General features: G+C 38.1%; 3 protein-coding genes and 1 long non-coding RNA gene across 5 annotated transcripts in view; 2 read left to right on the top strand and 2 right to left on the bottom strand.

Moving 5' to 3' along the window:
• The window catches only part of LOC107833608 (uncharacterized), a 19,427-nt gene extending 6,371 nt beyond the window's left edge, over positions 1-13,056 (bottom strand). The window contains exon 1 of the long non-coding RNA XR_001659370.1: positions 12,940-13,056. This is a non-coding gene — a long non-coding RNA (uncharacterized LOC107833608). The remainder of the gene's footprint in view (positions 1-12,939) is intronic.
• On the bottom strand, positions 329-4,789 carry LOC103155092 (N-acetylglucosamine-1-phosphotransferase subunit gamma-like). Its single transcript, XM_007576630.2, has 11 exons — positions 4,654-4,789; positions 4,521-4,575; positions 4,378-4,445; positions 3,972-4,026; positions 3,781-3,864; positions 3,591-3,684; positions 2,662-2,776; positions 2,506-2,588; positions 2,290-2,418; positions 1,126-1,207; positions 329-1,048 (listed from the first exon to the last, which is right to left on the bottom strand). Exons 1-11 carry the CDS (start codon positions 4,718-4,720, stop codon positions 972-974), a joined length of 909 nt encoding a protein of 302 aa, XP_007576692.1. The 5' UTR covers positions 4,721-4,789; the 3' UTR covers positions 329-971.
• On the top strand, positions 4,830-8,959 carry LOC103155093 (ribosome biogenesis protein TSR3 homolog). The gene is made up of 6 exons (XM_007576631.2): positions 4,830-5,169; positions 5,879-6,089; positions 6,435-6,628; positions 7,257-7,424; positions 8,099-8,153; positions 8,704-8,959. The coding sequence occupies exons 1-6, from the start codon at positions 5,049-5,051 to the stop codon at positions 8,834-8,836; spliced, it is 882 nt and encodes a 293-aa protein (XP_007576693.1). The 5' UTR covers positions 4,830-5,048; the 3' UTR covers positions 8,837-8,959.
• On the top strand, positions 9,212-26,308 carry LOC103155087 (3-phosphoinositide-dependent protein kinase 1-like). 2 transcript variants are annotated; one of them, XM_007576623.2, is made up of 14 exons: positions 9,212-9,499; positions 13,069-13,359; positions 14,277-14,319; positions 14,406-14,543; positions 15,489-15,633; positions 15,708-15,805; positions 19,136-19,211; positions 19,289-19,357; positions 20,045-20,141; positions 20,238-20,411; positions 21,156-21,373; positions 21,472-21,529; positions 22,584-22,736; positions 23,429-26,308. In XM_007576623.2, exons 2-14 carry the CDS (start codon positions 13,126-13,128, stop codon positions 23,540-23,542), a joined length of 1,617 nt encoding a protein of 538 aa, XP_007576685.1. In that variant the 5' UTR covers positions 9,212-9,499; positions 13,069-13,125; the 3' UTR covers positions 23,543-26,308. The 2 variants fall into 2 exon arrangements, with proteins under 2 accessions (XP_007576685.1, XP_007576684.1); XM_007576622.2 differs by lacking the exon at positions 9,212-9,499 and adding an exon at positions 10,083-10,397.
• Positions 26,309-26,746: the final 438 nt, after the last annotated feature.

Genomic DNA, 26,746 nt, shown 5'->3' with positions numbered 1-26,746 from the left:
TTTGGTTCTGTTCAGTTCGGTCCGGTCCATTCTCTGCCTGTCAGAAATGAACTGCTGTTCTCATTTTATTGTCACACCTCCTCTGTGTTGCAGCGCAGCAGATGCACTTTGTGGTATTTTCTTGCAGAACCTCAAAAGTTATTTTAGAAGGTAAGAAATGTTTCAAGATGCTGTGCAGTCAGCGGGGTCAAACTAAGGTCATGGCTGGTGTTCCAGATCAATCAGCTTAGAAATTAAATAGAAACTTTAGAGGAAGTAAGACATGTTTCCCTTACGCCCTTATGTAGACCATCAAATATGCTGAAGTATTACTGTTCATCTCCAGGTTCAGGTTTTCATCATTTTATCCCTTTAATACAGTCATTACCTAAATAATTGTATTAATACAAGAACAAAGTAACACAAGAAAAGTCATAATAAGGAGCAACTTAAGTCATAAAAATACAAGAATAAAGTTAGAATAACACAAGAAAAGTTGAGTAACTAAAGTCGTAAAAATAGTCATAATGAGCAACTAGTAAAAAATGCAATAAAATCTCAGCAAGTATAAAATCGCAATAAGAATATCAGAATAAAGTTTTAAGGTTTTTACAAGGTGTAATACCAGAAAATAAAGTTGTGGAATAAAGTCGTAATAAGCAAATAAACTTGTAATTCCAGAATAAAGTCATCCGGTATATTTATCAGTTAGGGTTTGTTGTATTATTACGACTTTGTCGCTCAATTTTTATCCTCATAATATTATGACTTTATTCTTGTATTTAATAAGAACATATTGCATTTTATTTATTTTTTTGGTCTTGTTTTAATTCCAATGTTGTTGCATCCGAACAACACATAACATAAATACACAGGTTAAAGTCCAAACTACATATAAAACATCCAAACATGAGGAACTGTTTTCTTGTGGACCTCAGAGACTCAAACTGACCAGAAAAAAAAACTGAACATCCTGTTTGTGATGGAAATCTTCACAGCTGGTCAAAAAGGCCCGTGTCTCCTCTCAGTTGATCTTTTGCCGGGGCTGTCGTTGCACCTTTCTCCTCATCTACCACACAGAAAACAGCCATGCTTCAGTAAAAATTAAGACATTATAAACAGACTGATGTTGTTGAGCTAACGTACTTGGCTGTGACTCAAAGGAAATATTATTCAGGGTGAGGATAGCCCGCAGCCTCGCTACCTCTTCACTCTGCTTTTGATAATCCTGCCAAACAAAAATATACAAATAAATATCACCCATATATTTAGATAACCAATATTAAGAATGCGGTTAATGAACTAATCTAAAGTTAACCGATCTTATTGATCGACAAACTTAACTGATATGTCGCCATTTTAAGTTTTCTCATGTAATCTTTCCGTAGCATAAAGTGCTAAATGTTTCATAAAATGCTACCCCTTCTCCGTCATGCAGCACCTCGGCTGAATGAGCGCTATTAAGTAATTTAAGTTGACTCCTTAAAGGGGCTTGTCGGGTGTTTATATTTTAAAACAGAACCATATAAAGTGCATTTTGAATCCTACACCGGACTCCGCCATCTAGTATCAAATGGGTTTGCTACGACCAGCCGCGCCCTCTGCTGGATGGCGACGAAACTACCACACTAAAAACTGAAGCGGATGTGATTAGTTAATCGATTGGAACCAGCGTTATAAATGTCCTGGATTTTTCATTATAGTTTAGTTTTATTTCGTTGTGACACTTCGCTCGTCTAATTTAGTTAGTTTTAATTAGTTTAAGAGTGGGTTTGCCCGGTTTTTTTTTAAATATGGTAGCAGTACTTTGGTTGATTTCTATAATTATTTTATTGTAATTATGTATGCTAAGGTTGGGTAATAAGTACATATAAATTTCAAAACATTTATCCAATTATTGTTGAACAATAAATGACTGACGTTTAACTGCTTTTGCCGTCGCCATTTTGCAGACAAGAGTAGCATTGCCAGTACGGAGTGCTGTAATTTACCGGTAACTGATGTAAACTGCTTTTCTGTTGGAGGAATCAGTTTGACAAGCTAATAAATAGATTAATAAACACAAAGACAGTGTTTATTATATCTATTTTTAGTGTGCTTCAGTTAGTTTTATAAACGGACAGTACAGTTCCAGCTAGTTACACTTTTTCCCATTCATTACACCTTTTTTAATTATTTTAGTTGACAAAAATGTTCTCAATTTCAGTTTTTAGCTTGTTCATTTTAGTTAACTACAATAACCTTGACTGAAGACAATTTTAACCTAATAAATGATTAATTGTAAATTGTTTGCATTCCTAATCAGCATACTTCTTGGCATTTCTGTAAGGAGTTGTGTTTTTCTGAACGTGTTTCAGCCTCTGCAACAGTCTCCGTCACTTTGTTGCTCTTCAGGAGTCCAGCATCCTCAAAAACGTCTCTCAAAAGGCTGTTGTAGCCCTGCGACAAACAGAAACATGAGCAGCATTCTGCCTGGTGGGTTTAATGTTCAGGCGGGTCAGAAATGTTATGTTTTTAATCTGCTACCTGCTCAGTAATGAGGCCATCGTAGCGAGCCTGCTCCACCTCGTCCCATTCCTTCTGCAGCTTCTCATTCAGGGTGGGGTACACTGCAGACCAAACACAGTCGCCATTAGCGCTGACATGCACAACGCTCTGGAAGGTGATTTTCCCCAGACTTACCCAGCAGTGAGTGTGGATGGCAGACGAGCGGTGTCTCAAAGGTCACCGAGTAAATGCAGGTGCTTGGCTCCGACACCTGGACCAGTTTGCTGCTGTTGCTGCAAACCAGAACCACCTAAACAAAACATGACCCATCTTTAGTCAAGGGTTCATTCTTTTACCTAAAATCCAGCTACGCCACTTCCCCAGGGACGGCCCAAGCCTTTTGGGGCCCTGAGCAGGTGTTCATTTGGGGCTCCATACCAACATGTCAACACCAAATGTTTTATCATTTCTAGCGATTAAAAATAGATTTAAAAAAAAAAACCACGTTAGGATGAGATTTATGCCTCATTAGAACTGAAATATATTCTCTTTTAAATGAGAGTTTGTAAAAGTAGACCATTACTAATTATGAATTTCCCTCTGGGATTAATAAAATATTCAATTAAATTTAATTCAAATACACCACTAAAACAGAAACAATCAATAAGAGCCAGGAGGAGGGTCACTCTCATGCTCACCCGTCTCCTGCTTGCTCTTTGCTTCTTCTGTTACAAACATCAATGCTAGTTAGCATAGCCACCTGGGATAGAGGACAAATGATTTTCCTGTAAATGTAAGTTGATTCTTCACCGTTAGCACTTAGCAGCAGGTTCATGGGATTGATTGACAGCGTTAAGACCCTCCTCCTGGCTCTGATTGGTTGTTTTTGGTGCATTTCTTCAGAGGGCAATAGTAGCTCAGTGAGGAGATCAATCTTTTCATAGATTATTTGTCTCATATTACACTGTCACAACATGGTGACAGTTTTATCAAACTTTTTTTGTAAAAGTTATATACTGCAGGTTTAAGGAACCAGAGTTAGTACTGATGAGTCACCTGGTTGGTCAGAGGGGGAAACTGGTTATTCTTTGTTTGAAGCAGAAGAATAATTGTATTTTCAGCACCTTTGTTTCTCTGTTTCTGGTTCCACATGTGTCGCCGTCTCTCATCCACATGCCTGTAAAAGTATTGTTGGCAATTTCCCACTCCTGCCAGATCCTACCAGAAAACAACAAAGACCCACAGAAACACTTAAAAATAATAATTCACAAATTAAAACCTCTAATGAAAGCATCTGTTTTGGTGTTGTCTTACCCCAATATGCCGCTGTAGGCGTTCCACCTGAATGACTGCTCGTGCTGAGTCACGTTGTGGAAGGGACAGAACTCGTATTTATACCTGCAGAAGAACCGGTTACAGGTGTGTTGTTGGTTCTACATGCAATCAGATGTGTAATGGATCAAACACATGCATGTTGCTTCTTCAGGTCAGGGTGTTTCACTCACATCGATTCTGTGAGACTGAAGCACTTTCCTGCCAGACGATGAAGATGCGCCGGACCTTTAAGAGAATATTACTACAGTTACTGATGAGATACAGATAAATTTCAGATTTCAAATCAAACAATGGTACATGATTACTGGAAGTAAATATCCCATTTCAGTTTATGAACAGGATTTACAGCAGGGGACTCAGCACACATCCCTGAGGAACACCAGAAACGACGAGGTAACCGCCATCAGGGAAGTCCAGGGAACCGAAGGTTTTCCAGAATTAAATCTCATTATTTTATGGTGAATTTTTAGAGGTTATTAAAATTTGACTTTAAGCTTATGGCGGCTGTATCCAAAATGATCAGACTTTATGACCTTAAGGATGTCTCAGGTTTTAAATTAGATCATTTCACTTTACCAGACACAGGCGCTGGAGAGACTTTGGGCTGTAGCCTGTTTCCCTGCGCCATGAACGGGTTGTTCAGCCTGAAAACACAGAAAACCAGTGAAGACAAAACAGCAGCAGAAAACCTGAGACATATTAGACATTAATTCACCAACCCAAACGTGTTTGGCTCCTCCACAATCTTCATTTTCCCAGCCAATCCGAGGCTGACTGGATAGAAAATACAAATCGATTATCAAATAAAAGTCCAGCTATTTGTTTACTAAAAATTAAGAATGGAAAACTTACAGAAAAGCGACACGCAAACAAGCCATGTCCTCAATAAAACATATATTCCGCTATTTAAACTCCACATAATGGATTTTTGGATGAATAATCGCTACATTTCCGGTTCCGTCGTCTGTTGTGTCAGGTGGTCGGTCACGTGACAAAAAAAATAACCCCGGAGAGCATGCGCAGTGTTCCCAGGCTACAGTGTAGCGTGTTTTCCACCATGTAAAGTGAAAAGGAGGATTAAAAACTTAAGATTGAGAGGAAATGTTTGGATTTCTGGATGTTTTATGAGCAGATGGAATTGAAAACCTTTTCAGGAAAGGAAATTTAGAGTCCGCGGCTCGCCAAGAAGCTGCTTAGTGTTGATATTTTAGCGGACAGCGCCTGAAAATAGATCCCAGCCTGGCAACATGGGGCGAAAGAAACAAGGCAAGTTCGTGCGACCAGACAGCAAAGGCAAAGATAAACGGCATAAAATGAAGGGAAAATCATTGGAGACGTTTACTGAAGAAATGCACTCTGCTTTAGAAGGTAACAAAAAATGTGTTTCACGTCTACGTACTCGTATCATAATCATGTTTCTTCACTGATTATTTCTTTTTTTGAAAACTAATTTACCAGATTGTTGCAATTTTTATATATTAAAAGAGCTTATTATAAGTTAATTTCTTAATACATGTGACATGTTTATTTTAAACTGTAAAATAAAGGAAATAAATAAACAGTATTGGTTTATTACTGCTTATAAGCGAAATAGCCAGTGAAGCCAGTACTTATTCATAAATATTAAGAAAGTATTAACTTAAAGAAAGTTCTTATATCTTGCTTAAAAGTTACTTGTGACTTAGTTTTTTTTTTTCTTATTTGAAGTTTGCTAATATTTGCACCAAAAGGACCAAAAATAAAACGTGGTAAGATTTTGCAATGTTGGAGGTTTTGTTTGAAAAAAAAAAAAATATATAATCATGTGTTATTTTCCTTCCACTTGACAAATATGTTAATTGAAGTTGGTCTGTCAAAAAATAAAATTAAAACAAATTAAATTTGTGCTTTTAATGGCAAATGGTTAGTTTAACAAGATACTATTAGATCTGTAAATTTTATGACTATTCTTTCTTTTTTTTAGATTACAACATTTAGAATATAAATTGCGTTTCCCAGTATACAGTAATGTAGATGTTATTTCTGGTGAAGTGAAGCGTTCACTGCGGACTCTCCTGGTTTGGTTCCGTCCTTCCAGCCAGCCTCCACCCAGAGGAGGGAGCGGACGCCCCGCAGGTGAAGCTGCCATGCCCCCTCGCCATGTGGGAGTTGGGTCACTGCGATCCCAAACGCTGCACCGGCAGAAAGCTGGTACGGAAAGGCTTCGTACGCAACCTGCGCCTCAACCAGAGGTTCAGCGGACTCATCCTGAGTCCCATGGGAACCAAGTATGTGACGCCAGCAGACAGGTATGCAGTGGTTTCTCCAAGGGCTGGCCGACAAATCAATAATGACCTATACCGCGATCAATGCATGATCAATATTAATACATAATTGAAATAAAATTTAGTTTAAGGTTTTGACACTGTGCTTCATAACTGCTAAAAAATAATAACGACGTAGAGAGAAAACTGGACGAAACAGGAAAGGTCACACCACCAGTTTGGTTGTATTTCAGATATTTAAACACTAAACAATAATTATTAATATCAACTGATTTTTTTCAGCCATGTCGTCCAGCTGTTCTTCCTCATTCTCTGTTGATGATCTGTCTCTAAGAACCTTCGTCTTTCTGATGTTTGATCGGATTACAGAGAGATTGTGGCTCAGAACGGCCTGGCTGTGATCGACTGTTCCTGGGCCAAACTGGACGAGACGCCGTTCAGTAAGATGGTGGGCAGCCACCCCAGGCTGCTGCCGTACCTCGTCGCCGCAAACCCGGTCAACTACGGCAAGCCCTGCAAACTGTCCTGTGTCGAGGCGTTCGCCGCCACGTTCGCCATCGTCGGTAAGAGTTCAGGCTGCAGTGATCGACAGGAGGGCTGAAACGATTCGTCGGATTAATCAGATCAATTGTGATTAATCAGATTATTGAAATAATCGTCAACTAATTTAATAGGGCTGCAACTAACATGATTAATCATGATCAGTCACAATTAATTGGATTAATTAGAATTAATCGATTATTGAAATAATTTTCAACTAATCTTCTAATCAGTTAATCATTAACTGGAGTATACAGACTCAAAAACAACATATTCAAAACAAATAAGGCAAAACTGTATAAAAAAATAAATACATTTTGCACTTATGATTAAAACACATTTATCTAAATCTGATTTAGTGGCAGTTTTAGCTTCACCTGCTTCAAATTCACTAAAGGAATGCTGCAAATAAAATGTTTTTTTTCTTATTTAAAAAAGAATTAAATTGTTTGTTTGCATCATTTAGTGTACCCAGTTGGTAAAATTAAAAATCTGCAGAATGTGCCCAGTTTTTAGCCAATTAATCAATAGAATAATCAATAGACTAATCATTAGCTGCAGCCTTGATCAATAGAAAAGTGACTGTGTTGCATCACTGCAAACGTTTCAGCTCTCCATCAGTGTGCTGCAGGTGTTTGTGGTTTGCTGCAGGGTTTGAGGAACTGGCGGTTCTCCTGTTGAAGAAATTCAAGTGGGGGACGGTGTTTCTTGAACTCAACAGAGTTCTTCTTGACCGCTACGCTGCATGTCGCTCTGAGGAAGAGCTGCTGACTGTGGAGAAGGAGTTTCTCACGTCCAAACCAGAAGAAGAAGAGTTTGGTAAAAAACGGCGGAAATTATTTATCTCAGCCTTATTACTGTTTCTATGACTTCAAATATTTCCTATTTATTGAAAAGTTTGAGTTTTCTGAAGAACTAAAGTAATATTATTGTTTTCTATTTCAAATAAGATTTTAAGATTTCACTCTGATCAATAAGTAAAAGTATTAAAGGGGCAAATCTACTTTTTTATCTTCCCATCATGTTTTAATGTTTTTCCTTCATCAAGAATCAAACCTTGAGTGTTGCTTTGATTCTTTCATGCATGGTTCAGAAATCCTTTAATCTTCATGGCAACCATTCAGCTGTTAAAATGCCTGGGTGGACCTAGCCCCGCCCCCGAGGCGCAGCTCCTCCCACTCTCAGCTCCTTCAGACTAGCCAGCAGCAATTAGCAAACAGCTGCTGAGCTCATTATAGGAGCTGCTGCTCAGAGCAACACTGGTAAAAATATTAAAGGGTTAATAGAGGAGCCATGTTGGGACGACTTCCTGGAGGTGGAGCTTCAGAAAGAGCAGGAGCTTCTTAAAGAGATAGAGGCCCAATTTCAAGGCGTTGAATTACGAAGTCAATTCTTTTTAAGTCATTTGCTATAAAATGGTGCTATCTGCCTGGAAAATGTGAGTTACTAGAGAGAGGTATATAATTTGCAGTAAAATTTTGTTTTTGTTACAGACCCGTTTGATGTTAACTCTGGAGTGGAGTGTAGAAATCTCAACAGACCTCTGAGGTAAACGCTTCATAGCGTTAAATAAATTCAGATTTAGCCACAAACATGTTAAAGTTCAGATAAAATGTGTGTTAAGCAGTGGAGAAAGTTGTGTGATGCTGCTGGAGCTTGACATCCTGACCTGCTGCTGTTATTGGTTTTTATTTGGTGTCACAGCAGAATAACGTTTGGTTAAGCTGCTGTCTGAAGAGCTCCACACCAAAACAATGCAATAAAACCTGATAGTGATGATGTACAGGAGGATAAAGACCTGCCTCATTGTTTTTGTCTATAACATTTTGGGGTAACTGAAAATTGAGATGCATAAACTGAAAACTTTAGAAAGTTTTGCCTCCAACGTGTTTTTGATGATTTTACATCTGCTATATAGATATAAACAATGCTGGGTCATTTCCTTTTCTTGTGCAACATAACTGTTCTTTTCTGGTTTTGTTATGAAATTTAAGCCTAAGCCAATTTAAGTTGAAAATAACTGTATCTTTGATGAGCATTTTTACTTAGATTAAAAATCCAGTCTTATTCTTGACATTAAATTGTGATTTCCGTTTAGTGTTGTTGAAGATGATGATTCCAGTGAAGACAGCGACGCATCAGAAGATGGCGAAGAGCCTGAAAACTCAGGAATCAACGACGAGTCGACACTTTCACAGCGTGAAGATGAAGATGATGAAGATGAAGACTAATAATGTTTTCCAGAAAAGACTAGAAAATTTCCTAATTTTTTTGTGTAGTGCATTTGAATAACAACACAATTAAAAGTTGGAGACTTGTAAATAAATTAAAGATACAATGATTTTCAAACAATGAAGCTATTGTGTTGAAAATGGAAAATGTAGTTTTTTTGTAGCATGTAGAAACCATCTAGACCGCAGGTGTCCTGCAACTTTTAGATGTGCCTCTGCTGCACCACCTGAATAGAATAATTAGGTCGTTAGCAAGGCTCTGGAGAACTGATCTACACAAGAAGCAGGTAATTAAGCCATTTCATTCCAGTGTTTTGTACCTGTGGCACATCTAAAAACTGCAGGACAGCAGAGGACTGGAGTTTGACACCCCTGGTCTAGGTCAGTGTTTCCCAACCCTGGTCCTCAAGGCGCACTGTCCCACATGTTTTAGAGGTTTCCCTGCTTTAACGGGCCTAATTCAACTGATTGCAGTTCAGAAAATGCCTGTTAATTAGCCATTGATTGAAATCAGCTGGACTGAAGCAAGGAAATACTTAAAACATGCAGGGCAGTGAGCCTAGAGGACCAGGCTGGGAAACACCGATCAAGACATAAACTACACAAGACTGTAAAAGTGAATTATTAAGGAAAAAACCATCAGATTCACCATGATTTTACCAGGTATGTTAATAGCAGCAGTGAATAAATAAATTCACCAAAATTCCTTGACTTTAGAACAAAAATTTATAGCAAGTTGTATCAACTAAAATTAACTTTGTGTGTGAAGCTAACTATTCCAGATTCCTTGGGGTAAAACAAGCTAGATGTCATCTGCATAGTAATAGAATATTTAAAATCATTTTTTTGATGCAAGTTTTATTTGATTTGTAAGAGTTGAATAAAGAGCAATTTTAAAGTTTTTTTTTTTTTTTTTTATCCATCTGGATCACACTAGGAGTGGTCCAACTCAGGAACTACATTATTTAGACTCTTCAAATCTGGACTAGATTGTTGTATACTAATGGCATTTTGGTTTGTTTAGCCTTTATTTGATTTGTAAAAGCTTTTTATGCACCTAGGACTGGTATAGTGCTGCACTTGCACTCTTTAAAAACTTGGCTTGATTTTTCTAATAGTTTTAATAAAAATTTTAAAACGATTATTTGATTTGTGAAATTTAAACAAATGGCTTTTTTTAATGTGTTTGGATCACACTAGAACTGGCCCAACTCAGGAACTACATGACTTGGTCTTCAAATCATAACTAGGTTGTTGCACACTGATGGCAGAATAAATAAAACCCAGTTCCAGTGTGCGGTCCAAGCAGTTTGCAGGCCACATGTTGTGCGAATATGATCGAGCCTTGCGCTATAAAGTTCAGCGGGTTGTTCGTGGCGGTGGGGGCGGACACTGACACGGCAGGACTCTCCTCTGCTGTCCTGCGGTAACATTGTTGTGGAACGACGTCACACCTCGAAAATGAAGGCACGGAGGCAGCCATTACTGGAGCTTCTCTAATTATTTTATTCCAAATAAATACTCACGGAAAACTCACATGGCAAGAGCTACAAGTCAGATGGTAAGTGTTAAAACTTCCCGAGAGTGGGTCTTCGAAGCCGGTGCGCGGATTGTGGCGTGTAGCAGCTGGATCAGAAGAAGTAGTTATCTGCGGCCTTCGTCTATAAAATATCGCTGTGACTCACTAGCATCGTTAGCATCGCAGGGTTTAAGCTATCTGAGGCTTTCCGGCTTTTGGATTAGTCCATGACGACCTGCTTTTTAATTACCTCTGAAGCAGATAATAACTCAAGAGTGTATAATGGTGTGTTTTGAAACTGTATAGGACTATTCCCCCCTGTTCGGCAATGGACGACTAGTGTTGGCGTTGGTTCGCGCTTTCGACCGATACTCCAGTTGCTAGCAAGCTAAAGTTAGCTTTAGTACGTTCAACCTTTCTCTAGAAGGTACTATTTTTGTGTCAATTTCGTGGTTTTCGATTTGCATTTTTAAAGGTTCAACAGAACAGCCTACATAAGTAACGTAAAGCGCGTTAAGAACCAGAATCTGAACACAGCAGATGGGTTTGAAGTTGTTTGCTATGCTAAGCTAGTTAAATGTTAGCATCAAGTTTGTAACTTGCCGTCAATGATGGCCGGTGCTTTGCCGAAAAAAGCGCCCTAGTCGTTCAAAGTATCACCGTGATGGGAAGAGCCTTTAAATGCAGCTAGAATCACAAGTTGGATAAAGTTGGACATGTCAGTTTGAATTGTTTATGTTCATATACATTAGGAACACTATCCTCTACCATTATTTACTGCTTCATGCGCACGCAGTCATTTTTGACATGTAAGGGGCGCTTTTCTATAGAACTGCTGCTGTTTTCCAAAGAACATCGGCTTTATTTGATAAGATAAGCAAATGCTAATGCTAGCCTGCTAGCAGGGCTTGGTTAGCATGGAAAGTTCGCACAGGCTAGTTGTTACCAAAGTATACATGGTTAGGAAAATGTTGGTTCACGGCTTTATACCAGCTATTATGTTGATTGACTCAGTAACGGAGTCTGTAGGTTATTTCACGGACAGTTGGCAATAATGGAGTCAAGTCCGGAATGGGCAGCTAAAGGCCACACCTTGGTTTTAAATGAAGAGAAGCTAACCGAGCTAAAAGCTAAAAAAAAAAAAAAAAAACTAATGGTTGCATTTGGTCCGAATAACGGCCGTTGAAATAAACGGCAAGTATAGAGGTTAGAAAGCACTATATACGTGACTGTTGGGTTCATGTCGTTGGTGGGTTTCACTTTTTGTTTCATTTGTTTTATTTTAAATATAAAATCATTTAGAGTTTGGGGTGTTGTAAGCTGCTGCTCTATGAGGAGACCTTGACATCGGGTGGGACCACCAAGCCAGGAAGCAGCTCCTTGGTAGTTATTTGTTTATCAACACCAGACCATGTCCCTCTAATATACCAGCTTGAAGTCTTGGTATAAGTTTGTAATATTGTACCCAGAATGTGAACAGTTCTTTTTAATACAATTTTTTTTAATGCTGATCTGAATCAGTTTTCCTATACATGCGGTTTTGAATGTCATTGACTTTAAACTCTTGTTTGACTGATTATATTTGGAGCACAACTTCATAGATTGAGGCGTTTTAGTTTAAAACTTTAATGCCTCAGTGTTGAATTTTATGTATTTTAGTTGCATGTAAAAAACCCATCAAGTTCCTAAAATTTTACCAGATTGATTCTGGATCACAGAAAATTAAAACATTACATAAATATCTGCATTTATCCATACAAACATTTATGTGGGAGTTCCTAATTGTGATGCTTTTATTTAATGGAAGAAAAAATACTTTTAGTAGTTCATTGATCAGAACTGATATCTGGTTTAACGCATTAACCTGAAGTCAGATTATTTAAATGAATCGATCTTCAGAGGCTTTTATGGCACTACAATTCAACTTTTATTTACTTTATATTTGCTTGGGCTGCAATAAATCAGGAAAACATTAGATTGAGAGGAAACCTGACAAATTTTACTGAACAATAAATTGTTCCAGAAATTTTTGGGGTAAATGATATTGACATGTTGAAACAATTTATTGATGAGTTCACCCTCCAATAAACCCTGGTTTTGTACAGAATTGGAAGACATTTTAAATAACCAAAATAAGCTTTGATTTCTTGAGATGTGTTAAATGTTTCATCCAAACTAGTTTTATCCAAACTTGGTACAGATGTGTGCAAAACTGTTAAATTTTTTTTAATCATTTACATTGAAATAGATTACTAGTGATGTTGCAATTAATACATTAATTGTGTAATTTGACTCAATTTACATTTGCATGATTTATTTGTCTTTTTCTACCATAAACTGGATGATAAAAGTTTTCAGTCTGGTGTTTTGGTGTCATTTCAACCTTTTTGTTAAAGGACCACTTTGTTTACAGAAACTTCATAATTTATCTTTTATATTTAAATGTCTTCCAGTTCCTGTTAAATGTTCGTTAAAATTTAAAGTTTATTGATATTTGAGAATGTGTTTTGTATTATGGCATTATTAATTACCGTTATTACTTTGTCTCAACTTAATATAATCACTTATCGCAATAATTTCTGACAGTTTATCTTTTAGGAAAATTGTTGTGGTGACGGGCTTTTGTTTTGAAGTGAATAAATTATGAAACCCAGGAAGTTCTACAGTAGGACATGCAGGCGTCCAGCTGATTGGATGTTTTCTGCTGTTCCAGTATGATGTTGTGCCCATTCAGCCCAACGTTGCCATCTGTTCCTGCTCGCATCCATCAATGGCCAGAAACCACCCTGACTCCTGTTCGCCACTCGCCATCCCGAGCACAAGCAGCAGTCACTGCCCCAACATGGAGGGCTCATCCCCGCAGCCCTGCACCGTAGGAGCGCCCGGCGGCTCCCAGAGCGCCGACGGCCGCGCGCAGCCGGCCGCCCAGATGCCGCAGCCGCGCAAGAAGAAGCCTGAGGACTTCAAGTTTGGCAAGATTCTGGGAGAGGGCTCCTTCTCAACGGTACGGCAGCTGAATTCCTGCCTCTGTTTTTAGGGTAGATGTTGCTACATGCTAGCATTCTTTTGATTAATGAGTCACCCTCAGTTCATCTGAGGTGAATGCAAAAAGATGTTTTGTTTTTTAAATCTGGTTGGTGCAGCTATTAAAGCTGCAGAGTAACTTTTATTGAAAATGTTTTTACATATTTGTTAAAACTGTCATGATGTTACAGTTATGAGACAAATCTCTGAAAAGATCGATCGCCTCCTCCTCTCTGGGTTACTACTGCTGTCTGATCAAATGCATCAACAACCACCAATCAGAGGCGGGGCTTGGATTATCAATCATCTTTACGTACTAAATATGCTAATGGAAACGGTGGAAAACCGTTTATCCGCAGTCAACTGCCATCTTTAGCATTCATGACATTCTCTGCTATGCTGCAGCTAGCATGGAATGCTAACCTTTGGTTAATAATTTGCTATGCTGTGGCTAGCAAAGAATGCTAGCCACATTCAGCTATAGCATGGCAATATTATAATTATCACCATTTCTGGTAGAATTGATCATCCAGCAAAATTTGACAGGCCTATGTGGTTGCTAGAATGCTAATGACTATAGCCAATTATTACCCAAATGTTGGCATTTTCTGCTGTGGTGCAGTTGGCATTCTCTGGCTACATCATAGCAGATAATGTCATGAATGCTAAGGCTGGTTAGCATGACGGCGGATAAACAGTTTTACCGTTTTTACTAGGTTGATTGACAGCACTAAAACCCGCCTCCTGGCTCTGATTGGCTGTTTGTAATTAGCATTGGGAGGAGGAGTCTCATACCAAACTGACATTTTCAACAAATACTTAAAACATACATATTCTATAAAAATTACAAACTGCAACTTTAATGTATTTAATGTTTTCCTTGTTTTTGTTCCTCAGGTTGTTCTTGCAAAAGAGTTGGCCACAGGGAAAGAATATGCAAGTTAGTAATGACACAACCATTAACTGAATGTTAGTCTTCTAGTAAAAATGTATGTTTTAAATATTTCTTCTTTGTCTTTTCATCAGTTAAGATTTTAGAGAAGCGCCACATTATGAAGGAGAACAAAGTCCAGTACGTGAAAAGAGAACGAGATTTGATGTCAAATCTTGATCACCCGTTCTTTGTAAAGCTCTACTTCACGTTTCAAGACGATGAGAAGTTGTGTATCCTTTCATTGGCTGCCGGATCGTTTTCAGACGCACCTCGCTCATTCTGATGCTCCTTTAAAAGCATTCTGAATATTTCTCTTTTTCTTCAACGGTCAGTTAATAATTATTTATGTTGGGAACAGAGGTGATGTCACACTGTGTGAGAAATGAGTCACTGTAAAACTGACTTTTTATAATTATAAAATGACCAGTTCTGGAGCTTATAGTAACAGTGAGTGTGGTTAGTTTTAGTTATTGTGTATTTGCTCCCTTGGTAACCAAACTCTGGGGTTTCCAGAAGGATAAAACGGCAACATTCAGCCTTTTTGTTATCTGCTGAAGTCATTTTTAAAGCACTTTGTTCTTTATCCAACTTAAAGATTTCACTGACCCTGAATTTAGTAATTGATTTCATGGAGAATACTTAAATTAAGCCAAAACTGCACAAAGAGTCACTTTGCACTCAAAATTAAAAAAAGTTAGTTTGTAAATATGTTCTGCCTAGAAAGTAGCATAGTTTAAGCTTCATATGCTTCACATTTATATATATATATATATATACACACATACTTGTTCTAGAAAATTGTGACTTAATCTAAAAAATAATCCCCAGATTACATTTGCTAACTTTAAGTTGTCTTTCCTCAGTAAAACCATCTTACTGAAGATGGTTGTTGGTACAACATGGTAGCATACCAATAAGAGCGCCACCATTTAAACTTTAAGAAAATGTACAAACTTTAAATTAAGAAACTTGGTTAGTAAACTTTAAACAAGTCATCATTTCTCAGTAAAACCATCCGTACTGAAGAGGGTTGTTGTTGTTGGTACGACATGGTGGCTTAGTGGTGTTGATCAGGAAGTTGTTTTTATTCCATTAGCATCAAAATTCTCTGGATTTTCAGCGTTTATTTCACCTGCTCAGATGTTTAAAGTTTTCCTTAACAGACGTTTTTATAGATTTTGGTCTTAGCTACGCTAAAAACGGCGAACTGCTAAAATACATTCGCAAAATTGGTTCGTTTGATGAGACCTGTACACGGTTCTACTCGGCCGAAATAGTTTGTGCTCTAGAATATTTACACAAAAAGGGGATAATTCACAGGTAAGGATCTGCTCCTGTGCTCTCTGCTGGTATTTGACTCTGCACATTTTTTTTATCATTTTTTTTTATTTCAGAGATTTGAAACCAGAAAATATTCTTTTGAACGAGGAGATGCACATCCAGATAACCGATTTTGGAACAGCGAAACAGTTGTCGTCTGACAGTAAACAAGGTAAAACCAAACAGCTGAGTTTGTTTCAACTCCTGCAGAATGAATCAAAACACATTTCATACCTTAACCAACATATTCATACTGCATATCCATCAGAAGGTGTTTAAATATTTTCCAAATCAACAACGCCCAGCTCAAACTGACGAGCTAAATGGAAATAAGACGTAGCTAGATGCTAAATGCAAACCTTTCAAAATAAAGGCCGAACTTTGCTCAGCTACACGTGTCAAATGAGCAATTACAGAAACATCATAATCCATTTTATTTCTATTCATTTGTTTTTTGGATATTTGAAAAGTTTTCCATTTCTATATTTATTGGACGTTTAGAGGGAAAGCCTAAATTTTTATGCCATTATTTTATTTGAAATGGGCTCAAACAACAATATAATGGTTGATTGCAATCATTACTGGGACGGTTTACCATCCAGTAAATGTAGCACTACTTCGTGTGAAACTCTGAATCAGCAGGCAAAGAAAACTGAGTCTTCAATAACGTGAAGCCAAAAACATCAATTCAGCCCATCTCTGCTGCTTTTAGTCATAATCTGTGTTACAGTAAATATTTCCACTTGGCTCCAGTAATCCATTCCCCCTGCGTCACAAACAGATTCCTGACTGGTTTTGGATTTTGTCTCCTGGACATTCATTTTAATATTTTTAACAATAATAAAAGGGATGTTATCTTTGTTTTGAATCGTTTTTGGCAGTAAAAAATTAAATGTTACCATTCCCTGACCAAACATCCACATGTATCTGCATGAAGTTTCTTTTAGTGCATTTAAAAGAAGAATGATGGCTATAATAACCTTACTGCCTTGAAAGATGATAAAATCGGGTTTCCAGAAGAGGAAAAGACAAACGTTTTGTTTTGGGTGGAATAGTGTGCGATTATCGACCTGATGGCTTAGCTAGCTTCATAGAAAAGGTTTCAAAGTCGGCATTTAACAGTTGGTTGTTTTGTTTTAAATATCTGAGAAACTGCCAAACTTTCCTGTTTTAGTTTCCTCTTCACACCGTGTTTTTGTTTTTGAGGAAGCCGTAAACTGCAGTTTAGTCTCAAAATGTTAAATTGCAGTTTGAGTTACCCAGCAGATCGTTGCTAGGCAACCAGTGAGTTGATTAAACCAACCTAGCTTAGCTGGCAATGAGAGTTTGAGTGGCTAAATGTGTTTTTTCTGTTGCTTAAATCATGTGTGTAAATAACGAGTGATTTTAGTGTTAGTCTTGTTATCATGGCTGTGCTTATTTCTGAGCTTGATGCCGTTCTGGGCACACGCCTGCAGATTGGCTACCTGCCTAACCTGCTCCTGCCATTGGGCTGAATGCATCTTGTCTTGTTGTTTTCTTGCATGTTTACTGCTGGTTTCGGGTGCAGCACAGAGACCTTTACCGCTGCACCGTAATACAGCATGAGTCGTTTTTCAAAGTTCAATTTTGGACACTGATTTGGCACCGGAAGTAACCCGTTTGAATTTTCACAATAAAAGTTTGGTTCATTACCAGAAAAGTTATAACGACATAGACTGTAAATTTATATGCAAGAGAAATGTATAAGACTGTAAAATCTGATTATTTGCTTAAGCTAATTGGCAACAGTCGAAGGTTTTTTTTAACTTGGTCGTTTTTGATATTAATCCACATCGATACACTATATCGGTGTTTTTCATTCAGAACAGTTTTTCCCCTTCAAGCTTGGAGACCAGCATTTAATCAGTGAAGGAAAATGTTCAGCAGGATATCTATGTAATTTGTCCCTATACCTTTCACTACATTTAACACCAGATGAGTCAGAGATAGCAGCAGCCCCAATTCCCCATACTGGCGTAACTCCTCCTCCCTGTTCCAGTGAAAGAGGTGAGCAGCTCTGCTACTGACAGCATCAGTGCAGGGGGTTAATTTACAAATGTGCACAAAAAACAAACCATCCTCCTCCTACCACTTCCTGTCTTTGTCATTTCTGCCAGTAGTAACACTTGGATGTTGATCATGTGGCGCATTGGTGAAAATGTTTTCATTTCAGTTTTGCAACATGCGTCCATTTGGATATCACTGAAAAATCAACTCGTCCAAATGCAGAAACTTCCTATCAAACGTTCTGTCAGAATTGCTGTATTTGTTTTTGTAATTTCAATTTGTGCAGTTTTGTGGTTAATGGAAACGCAGCTTATGTCTCTCTTGACTCTTTGCAGCGATGTAACTTAACCACACGATGGAGTATTGAACGGAGTGACTCCGTTTGTTTTTGCTAATGTAGCCATAGCTTCTTGTTCAAACCGAGCTATTCTGTCTGTGGAAGTAGCGCACCTAGTTGGGCTCATAATTAGCGGTATTGGCTAGCTTAGAAACTGACCCAGACCTTGTCCTTAGGTGAAATCTGCCTGAATTCACACGTCATGATTTCTCTCTGTGAGAAATGGCGTTTTCCCTGACGCAACAGATTTAAATGCATACAAATATCAAGATGCTAACCAGTTTTGTTCATGCTAGGCTACATGACGGAAGCATTTTCTCCACGGTTTCTAATGATTAGCTGGGTACCTTCTCCATAATGCTATCCATCCAAGTCTCTTGTCCTCATCAGGTTTACCATAAAATTACAAGTTTGGTTTACAACTCCTTCTGTTGGGGAAACTTCTGACCATTTTTAGTCTGAACTCTACTAAATAAAAACGTTAAGCAACCAGATGTTTTCTGACAAGGTTCACGAATGAATAGGATGTTTTGACGTGACGTCATGGCGGAGTGGGCCACTTTTTGAAGAATGTTACGGCAGTTACAAAAGCTCAATAAGACGATACTAAGAGTGAAGGCTACTCGATAGCTCCTGGCTACCTCTAAATGTGGCGAGCCAGCCGGGAGTTACTGAGTGGCCTCAGTAACTCTGTCTGGACTGGAGGAGTATCCCACCTTAGCCTGCATGTAAGTTGCAGACGGTATTGAAATAATCCAGTTTGATCCTTTCGATTAGGTTTAAGTATGAAATGTCATCACTGATTTGGACACTAGGTTTAACACCCTGTAGAAGTACCTGAGGACTCTGTTATTTTAAAGTTTGGGTCTATTAGTGTAGAATCCAGTTTGTGCCAACTGCATATCAAGTATACCAGAGCTTTTACATCCGAGGAAAAATTGGATAAGACGCATGAACAGGATGCATGTTGCCACTTCTAACTTGTCTCTAAATGTGATTACAAAGCGTTTTTGGAGAAGTTCACCTCTCTTTAGACACGCATTGGCTAGGACTGTTGCTGGGGAGAAAGTTTTCAGGAAACTAAAACTATGGCTGTACAAGCTCTGTTCATAAAAATGTGTTTTGTTTTTTTTGCAGCGAGAGCAAACTCCTTTGTTGGGACAGCGCAGTACGTGTCTCCAGAGCTGCTAACAGAAAAATCAGCCTGCAAGAGGTGCTTTTCAAAAACATAATTTTATTCTTTTCAGATTTTAAGACTTTCTTGCTTAAATATATTTGTTTTATGTGCAGCTCTGACCTGTGGGCTTTGGGGTGTATTATCTATCAGCTGGTGGCTGGTTTACCACCATTCAGAGCTGGGTAAGAACCCTTTTGTTTCATTTTAGATCTTCATTTTGTTTAAAATGCAACCTGCTGTTTGAAAGGATGCCTTGCTTGCCGATACGATCCTTTTTTTTTTTTTTTTTTTTTGTCTGAAAAGTTGCTTAATATGACAAACTACTCTTGAAACATAAACCAGTTGATCCAGATCGGTTTCCAGTTGGACCACATCCGTTTGAACATACCAGTTGGCTTGGAGGGAATTTACACTGCAAAGACAGTCATACCATCACTTTTGGTCTAGTTTTAAGTTCAAAATATCTTCACACACTTGAAATAAGAAAACAAATTTAAAAGTAAGAGCTTGTTTTTAGTCAATAATAAACTACTAGTTCCACTAGCAGATTATTTAACTTACAATATGGGGAAAATGTGTTGTAAATAAAATCTGCTGGTGTAACTCGTGATTTTTCATTAATATTTGCTCTTAAAATGAGCTCCTATCTTGCTGAAAAGTAACTTTTGAATTAGTTTTCTTAGTCTGTACTGAGATATTTGCACTAGAAACTGGACTAAATAATTGGTGAGGTTTTACAGTGTAGGGCCTCTGCTATGTAATGTGTTGCACTTAAAAAAAACAAATTTATCTGATTTGAAAAATTATGTATTAAGTGTGATGGTGGTAAAACAGGAGCTAACAAAGGAAACTTTTTTTATTTGTCACAGAAATGAGTACCTAATATTCCAGAAAATAATAAAGCTGGAGTACGAGTTCCCAGAAAAATTCTTCCCCAAAGCCAAGGATCTAGTCGAGCAACTTCTGGTGAGTCGTCAGTCCAAGGAGCATCTTTGGGTGAAATTCAGATCCAATGTGTTTGCAGGATGGTTTATTTCAGTATTGTCTCTGACCTCCCTTCAGTCACTGGACCCATCCAAGCGGCTCGGTTGTGAAGAGATGGGAGGGTACGACCCGCTGAGGCAGCATCCCTTCTTTGACACCATTTCCTGGAGTGACTTACACCTGCAGACGCCCCCAAAGCTCACACCTTACCTGCCAGCAATGTCTGAAGACGATGAGGACTGCTACGGGAATGTGAGTCGCCCAAAAAGTGTTTTTACATTTTTGTTCAAAGTTAAAGTTTGAGATAATCTGTGGGAAAAACAAGTAGCTTCTCTAGCTCCTCCCAGTGCTAAATGGAAACAACCAATCAGAGGCGGGTCTTGGCACCTACTACGGTGTCTTCCTGTTAGCATAGCCTTTCATGAATGCTAGGCTAGTTAGCATAGCCACCAATAACTGTTTTCCTGTAACAGTAAGTTGTTTATCTGTGTTTAGCAGCACATTCACAAGGATGATTGACAGCGCTAAGCCCCTCCTCCTGGCTGTGATTGGTTTTGGTGCATTTCTTCAGGGAGGAGGTGGAGGAAATCGATCTTTTTATTTCAGATTATCTGTCTAATATTAGGATTTGGTGAAAACCTAAAGAAATATGTAAAAACATCTTAAAACTTGCATACTGCAGCTTTAAAAGGACTTAATTTAAAAAAAAAAATTGTTTATCTTTTAAAGTATATTTAATGGGACATTTATTACATTCACATTTTCTTTACGACAGTTATTGATGTGTTCTTATTTTGGCCCTCCACCCCTGAGATCTCATTATGATGAATCTGAAAATAATCTTTCGACCATCCATTTGGTATTTCGCGAGCACTCTGGGGGTCCTGACCCCTGTTTTGAGAACCCCTGCTCTAGCAGCCCTGTTGGAAAACATACTGAAGCCTTAGGATAACTCACCAGCTGCTGAAGTTTGATTTGTTTAACTGTGAATTTCAGTACGACGACCTCCTGAGCCAGTTCAGCAACATGCAGGTGGCGCCGTCGAGCTCGTCGCACTCCCTGTCGCCGCACGACTCGGCGCCGCCACAGCGGTCCAGCAGCAACATCGAGCAGTACATCCATGACCTGGACAACAACTCGTTTGAGCTGGACCTGCTGTTCACCGAGGAAGAAAAGAAATTATTGCTGGACAAACAGACCAATGGGAACCCTTGGTAAGTTCACTGTGCTCGAGGCTTTTATTTTGAAAGGAAACGATTCAGTTGGTTGGTTAGTGTCTGTGTGCTGAGATTTTCTCTTTTGGATTCTGCAGGCATCAGTTTGTGGAGAATAATCTGATCCTGAAGATGGGACCAGTGGATAAACGCAAGGTGTGTGTGATTCAATAAATGTCTGGCATAACTAACTGCATTACTCTTTTATTTAATAACTCTGCAGCAGAACAGCACACTGAAATGCACCAACAGCTCCACATGTTGAGTCAAACATCTGAAAACGTTAATCTCGTCAGTCAGCGCAATAAGCAGTAAAACCTCCAATTTAAAATAAACTGAAACGGGTTGACTGTTGGTCAAATGTGTAAAAATAAAGTACAGCAAATATTCTTTCAATGGTTCAGTTCTTTCAGGAATTCTAAATGTATTGTAAAATAGTAAAGCCTGATGAAACTTTGAAAAGAGAATTTGCTAGTAAAAATTCTGAAATTTCTACCAAACTCAGAATTTATTTTATACATTTTTTTTTTTAGAAAATTTAAGACTAATCTCCCTTTTTTTTATTTTGCAACTTCTCAAACTACAAATATTTTGATACCATCTTATAAAATTTCTAGAAAAAAGTCTAAAACTTTGTAGAAAAAAACTCAAATTTTGTAAATTTGAGTTTTTCTTTTTCTACTGGAGCTCAATTCTTTCAATTCAAAAGTTTATTGATCACAAAGGAAAATTTAATGTTGAATCTCATTAATTCATTTTCTTCAGAGTTTTTATAGATGGACAATTGGAGGCTGAAAGCATCAAAACCTCCTGGTGAAAACTAGAGCTGGACAATAAATCGATAACAATAAACGCACGTAATCAATATGTACAGCATCTGGTAGAATATTCCAGGTCAGTGGAATCAACGCACTCTGGTTGCCTAGCAACGACCTGCTGGTAAGAAGCAGTTTAAAGGTTCCCCAAACTTTGGTTGCCTAGCAACAGCCTACTGGTAACTGGCAGCAGTTTAAAGTTTCCTCACTTTGGCTCTAAAGTGCTTAAAAATAAAAAACATGGAGGGGAAAAATGGATAAAACCGGAAATGTTACGCCTCCAGTTTGGCTGTAATTAAGATGTATAAACAAAAACTAACCAATAATTACTGATATCACTGATGTGAAACATGGTGGTGGATGTTTTGTTGCTGAAATGTTTGGGCTCCCTGCAGGGCCTGTTCGCCCGCCGGAGGCAGCTGCTGCTGACCGAAGGGCCTCACCTGTACTACGTGGATCCCGTCAACCGGGTCCTGAAGGGGGAGATCCCCTGGTCCTCCGAGCTGCGCCCCGAGGCCAAAAACTTCAAAACCTTCTTCGTTCACACGGTAACCGCCGTTTTTCTGTTCCTGCTGGGATCCTGGCCCACTGCTCCTTCAGACTAAACAAAACTGGTGTCAGATGTCATAAATTAAAACGAATATCATTATCAGGATTTGTTTCTTTCTACCAAGAACAGGATGATAAAAATTTTCAACTAGAACAAATGTTTCATTTGATATTTAAACCATCTTCCAGTGTTAAATCTTCTTTTGGTTTTAAAGTTTATTAATCTTTAAAAATATGTTCTTGCATTATGATTACATTACTTGAAAATGGTCTCAAAACAACAATATTAACTTCTGGGACGATTTATTGTCCAGCAGAATGTTATCCATTTCCTTCTCCTTTGTACATATCTTCAGTAACCCAGATATGAAAGTTTGGGTCAATATTATGACAGAACTTACCAATATTTTATGGGGAAAATTTAATTATCAAATTGATTATTCAATTACTAAAAACATTTACAACAGCTCTAATTCAACAATACTTTATTGATCCCAACAGAAATTTAATGTTGCAACTCGTATTGGTTCAAACTTTTCAGTGAGTCATTGTAAATGGTGTTGGTGGAAAAAATCTCCTGTAGCAGTCTGTATTCCAGTGAATTTGAAGAAGCTTCTGACTGAAGACGCTCTGGTATCTTTTTCTAACGAGTCTTTAAATTGTTGCCTTTTTGTTTTTCGTGTTGCTGCAGCCGAACCGGACGTACTACCTGATGGACCCCAGTGGAAACGCTGACCGGTGGTGCAAGAAGATCCAGGAAGTGTGGAGAAAGATCTACCAGAGGCACCAAAACCCAGGCCTATAGGAGCACAATCTGAGGCCAATCACTGAGCAGAATAACGCCCTCTTTAGTGCCCTTCATCACAGCAACGTAAACAAACTCTTAGAGACGCTGGCATCTAGACCTCGTTTGTTTTCCTGAGTAGATCCATGGGGGGAAAATACAACTTTGGATTCAGGGTTGCTTTGCTTGTTCTTTGTGCTCTCTGTGAGGCTTCTGTTGCATTTTTTCCACGTATGGATGATGAGACTTCCACCATTTTGTACATTCTGCTTCAGGTGGGGGTGAGTTTGGGGTTCGGGGGCGGGAGGGGAATGGAGTGAGTTTGGGTACTGCTAGGACTATCCTGAACGCACGGACTGGTTTCCTGCTTCAACGATAACACAGAATCTAGCTTTTATGAACCAGAGCCTGACAAGATATCTTTAATTAAAACCATATCCTAATCATACGTTATATGTGCGAGTTGTCGTAAAAGCCCGACTTTTAGTGCATTTACTCTCTAGCTGTGACAGATACTGTAAACTGATTCAGTCTCTTAATCCCACATGTCCTCTTTATTTTTTTTATTTCCTCTGTTTATTCCCATGGTGTTGGAGTTGTTTTTCAGTCTCTTGGTACTTGCAGTCCAATTAAAGCAGAGTGCTGGTCTGCAGTGAGACGTGGGTCTGAGTGAGCCTTCATAGCTGTTACTAAGATTGTTTTTGTTTTTCTTCTATCGGGGCGGGTAAACATGCCACTAGCTTCTACTTCATCACTTGCTTCTCTTTCCTGCATGGCCAGTTTTGTTCCTATGGCTTTTCTCTTTTGGGCACTGGAGATATAGTTTAAGTTAAAAAAAAAAAAAGAAATGGGTATTTTTGACAGCATTGGCAACCTATAATTTGTTTTTGTACCATTTTTAGTGGTTTTCATGGCGTAAATTCCCTCTTTTTATTAAATAGAATGGCTCATCTTTACTGAAAATAAAATCTGATGTGCTGAACACATGGGTATTCAGTGCATAGCCAGTTTTTTTTTTTTTATTCCCCCCACAGTTGGGAAAATATTTTTTAAAGCATTGGCAACCTATATAGTTGATTTTGTACAATTTTGCTGGTTTTCATGGCATGAGTTCAAGTAAATCTTTTCTTAAGGGTATTCTTGACAGCATCGGCAACCCATAGAAAATTGGATATGTTTTTGCACCATTTTACTTGCTTTCGTGCTGTTAATTCCCCAAAGTTCCCATGTTTTGTTTTTTTGCTCATCTTGGTTTTGTCACACTGAAAATAAAATCCCGTTTGAACACATAGATATTCAATACACGGACAGGTTTTTCCCCACACTGGAGATGTAGTTAAAGTTAAAAACATAACGGCATTGGCAACACTTGCGCAATGGGTTGTTTTAGATTAGTTTGTGCCATTTAATTTGCATTTGAGGTGTGAATTCCCCTAAACTCCTTTTTTGCTTTTGATTACTATTTTTCATCTTTACTGAAAATAGTCTTGTGCTGACCTAATACACATCAGTGCATAAGCAGTTTTTTTTTTTCTTCCCACACTTTGGGCACCAGAAATGTAGATTAAATTTAAAATGTATATATATTTTTTTGACAGCATTGGCAACTGTTCCAATAATTGGCCGTGTTGGATTTTGTTGAGTTGGTTCCTTTAAATTCCCCGGGTTTTTTTTCTGATGAAATAAAACGGCTCATCTTTACTGAAAATAAACTCTCGTGCCGACCAGATACTTAGTTTAATTTTTTTTAAAGAAACAAGTGGTTATTTTAACTGCATTGGCAACCTTTAATTTGTCCCATTTTACTGGTTTTCATGGTTAAAATTCCTGTTTTGTTGGCATAGACGGCTCATCTTTACTGGAAGTAAAATCTCGTGCTGACCTCCCCATGCTGAACAGACACATTCACCTTCTATCACTCAGAAGCAATCAGAAAAAGCTGTTGGCCTACAAGATGGCTGCCTCAACGGGCTCTCTGCCCTTTTTACTAATCTTTCATTTTTATTTTTTTTGCTTTTGGCCCAATAGAAATGAAAGCGAATGATTTAATTAATTTTTTTAGCAGTATGTTATAAGGCTTTTATTTTTGACCTTGAGGTTGTTTGGAGGCCGCTCTTCCTTCAGCTGAGTGTGCAGTGAGTGGTTGGATGTCAGTTTAAGGAAATCCATCTGATCCAAATAAACCGATAAAATTGCTGTATCTGTCTATAAAGTCAAGGGAACGCCAGAAGTGGGTTTTTTTTCTTCTCTTCTAAAAAAACCGAATCTATTCTGAATCAAGTCGATGGCAGTCGGTTACATCGTGTATGAAACGCTCTACCTGGCTTGTAACTGACGAGAACTGTGATGTACAGATGATGTATTAAATCTGAAGCGAGTAATGCAATGATATTAGGATACAGTTTTTGTATTTTTATTCTTGTATAAGGTTATTGATGGCTATTGTTTTAGCCTATAGTTCATTCTGTGTTATTTAAATTCTAATATATGAATCATATTTGGATTGAAGTCATGTTCAGGGGCCATGTTGTGTATGTATTGAGATGTAAAGCCTTTGAATGTGAATAATTATTGTAAACTATAATATTTTACAGCTTTTTTCTTACTATATCATACATTTTCTATTTGCTCAGTGACTTAATCATATTCTGATAATTTAATGATTCTGTTCATTCTCTCTCTGATTATTTGTGCGCTAGGTCAGTAGATGTTGAATGATGAATTTTCCACTTAATGCTTGGTAGTCCAGTGATTAAAGCATGTAGGAATTTAGGCATTCAAATGAAAGCCATGTGTCTTGTCTTCTGTTTAACAACCTTCGCCATGACACTGAACTGCGTCCGGCGGAGACGACATCTCACGTTTCTGCAGCATGTAAATAAAGTACCGACCCATTATCTCTGCTTTGGTGTGAAAGTCTTTGTAAAACTGGCTGGTTTTAGACAGTTAAAATCATACTGAAGTAGATTTTTGATTCTAACTTATAGGCTCTTGTTGCCAAAGATATTCCATAAATGTCCCCCCCCCCCCCAAGTGTAACATAAAAATGGCTGAATTTCAACAAAGCTTTGATAAATTAATAACCTAAATTTTGAGGTGTTAGAAATGTTCAACAAAATCTCATTTATTTTTTTTGTTTCTTGGATTAACTCAAACTTTCAAGCTGAGTTTGAATTGGAAGTCAGGCTTTTCTTGTTTTTGCATTGTCATTATTCCCACGATGGC

This window comes from Poecilia formosa, unplaced genomic scaffold (assembly GCF_000485575.1).
Source record: "Poecilia formosa unplaced genomic scaffold, Poecilia_formosa-5.1.2 Scaffold412, whole genome shotgun sequence".
NCBI lineage: Eukaryota > Metazoa > Chordata > Actinopteri > Cyprinodontiformes > Poeciliidae > Poecilia > Poecilia formosa.
Note: the sequence above shows the minus strand (reverse complement) of the source record. Positions and strands in the feature narration are given on the sequence as shown.

Bases quoted from the DNA above. Each gene is read 5' to 3' on its own strand.
- LOC103155092 (XM_007576630.2), bottom strand. From the start codon at position 4,720: ATGTGGAGTTTAAATAGCGGAATATATGTTTTATTGAGGACATGGCTT. The intron at 3,865-3,971 runs GTGAGTGAAACA...GTTCTTCTGCAG, and splicing joins TTCAGTCTCACAGAATCGAT to GTATAAATACGAGTTCTGTC. The intron at 1,208-2,289 runs GTATGCTGATTA...TTTGTTTGGCAG, and splicing joins CCTTACAGAAATGCCAAGAA to GATTATCAAAAGCAGAGTGA.
- LOC103155093 (XM_007576631.2), top strand. From the start codon at position 5,049: ATGGGGCGAAAGAAACAAGGCAAGTTCGTGCGACCAGACAGCAAAGGC. The intron at 6,629-7,256 runs GTAAGAGTTCAG...GGTTTGCTGCAG, and splicing joins CGCCACGTTCGCCATCGTCG to GGTTTGAGGAACTGGCGGTT. The intron at 8,154-8,703 runs GTAAACGCTTCA...ATTTCCGTTTAG, and splicing joins AATCTCAACAGACCTCTGAG to TGTTGTTGAAGATGATGATT.
- LOC103155087 (XM_007576622.2), top strand. From the start codon at position 10,374: ATGGCAAGAGCTACAAGTCAGATG. The intron at 15,634-15,707 runs GTAAGGATCTGC...TTTTTATTTCAG, and splicing joins AAAAAGGGGATAATTCACAG to AGATTTGAAACCAGAAAATA. The intron at 20,142-20,237 runs GTGAGTCGTCAG...ACCTCCCTTCAG, and splicing joins ATCTAGTCGAGCAACTTCTG to TCACTGGACCCATCCAAGCG.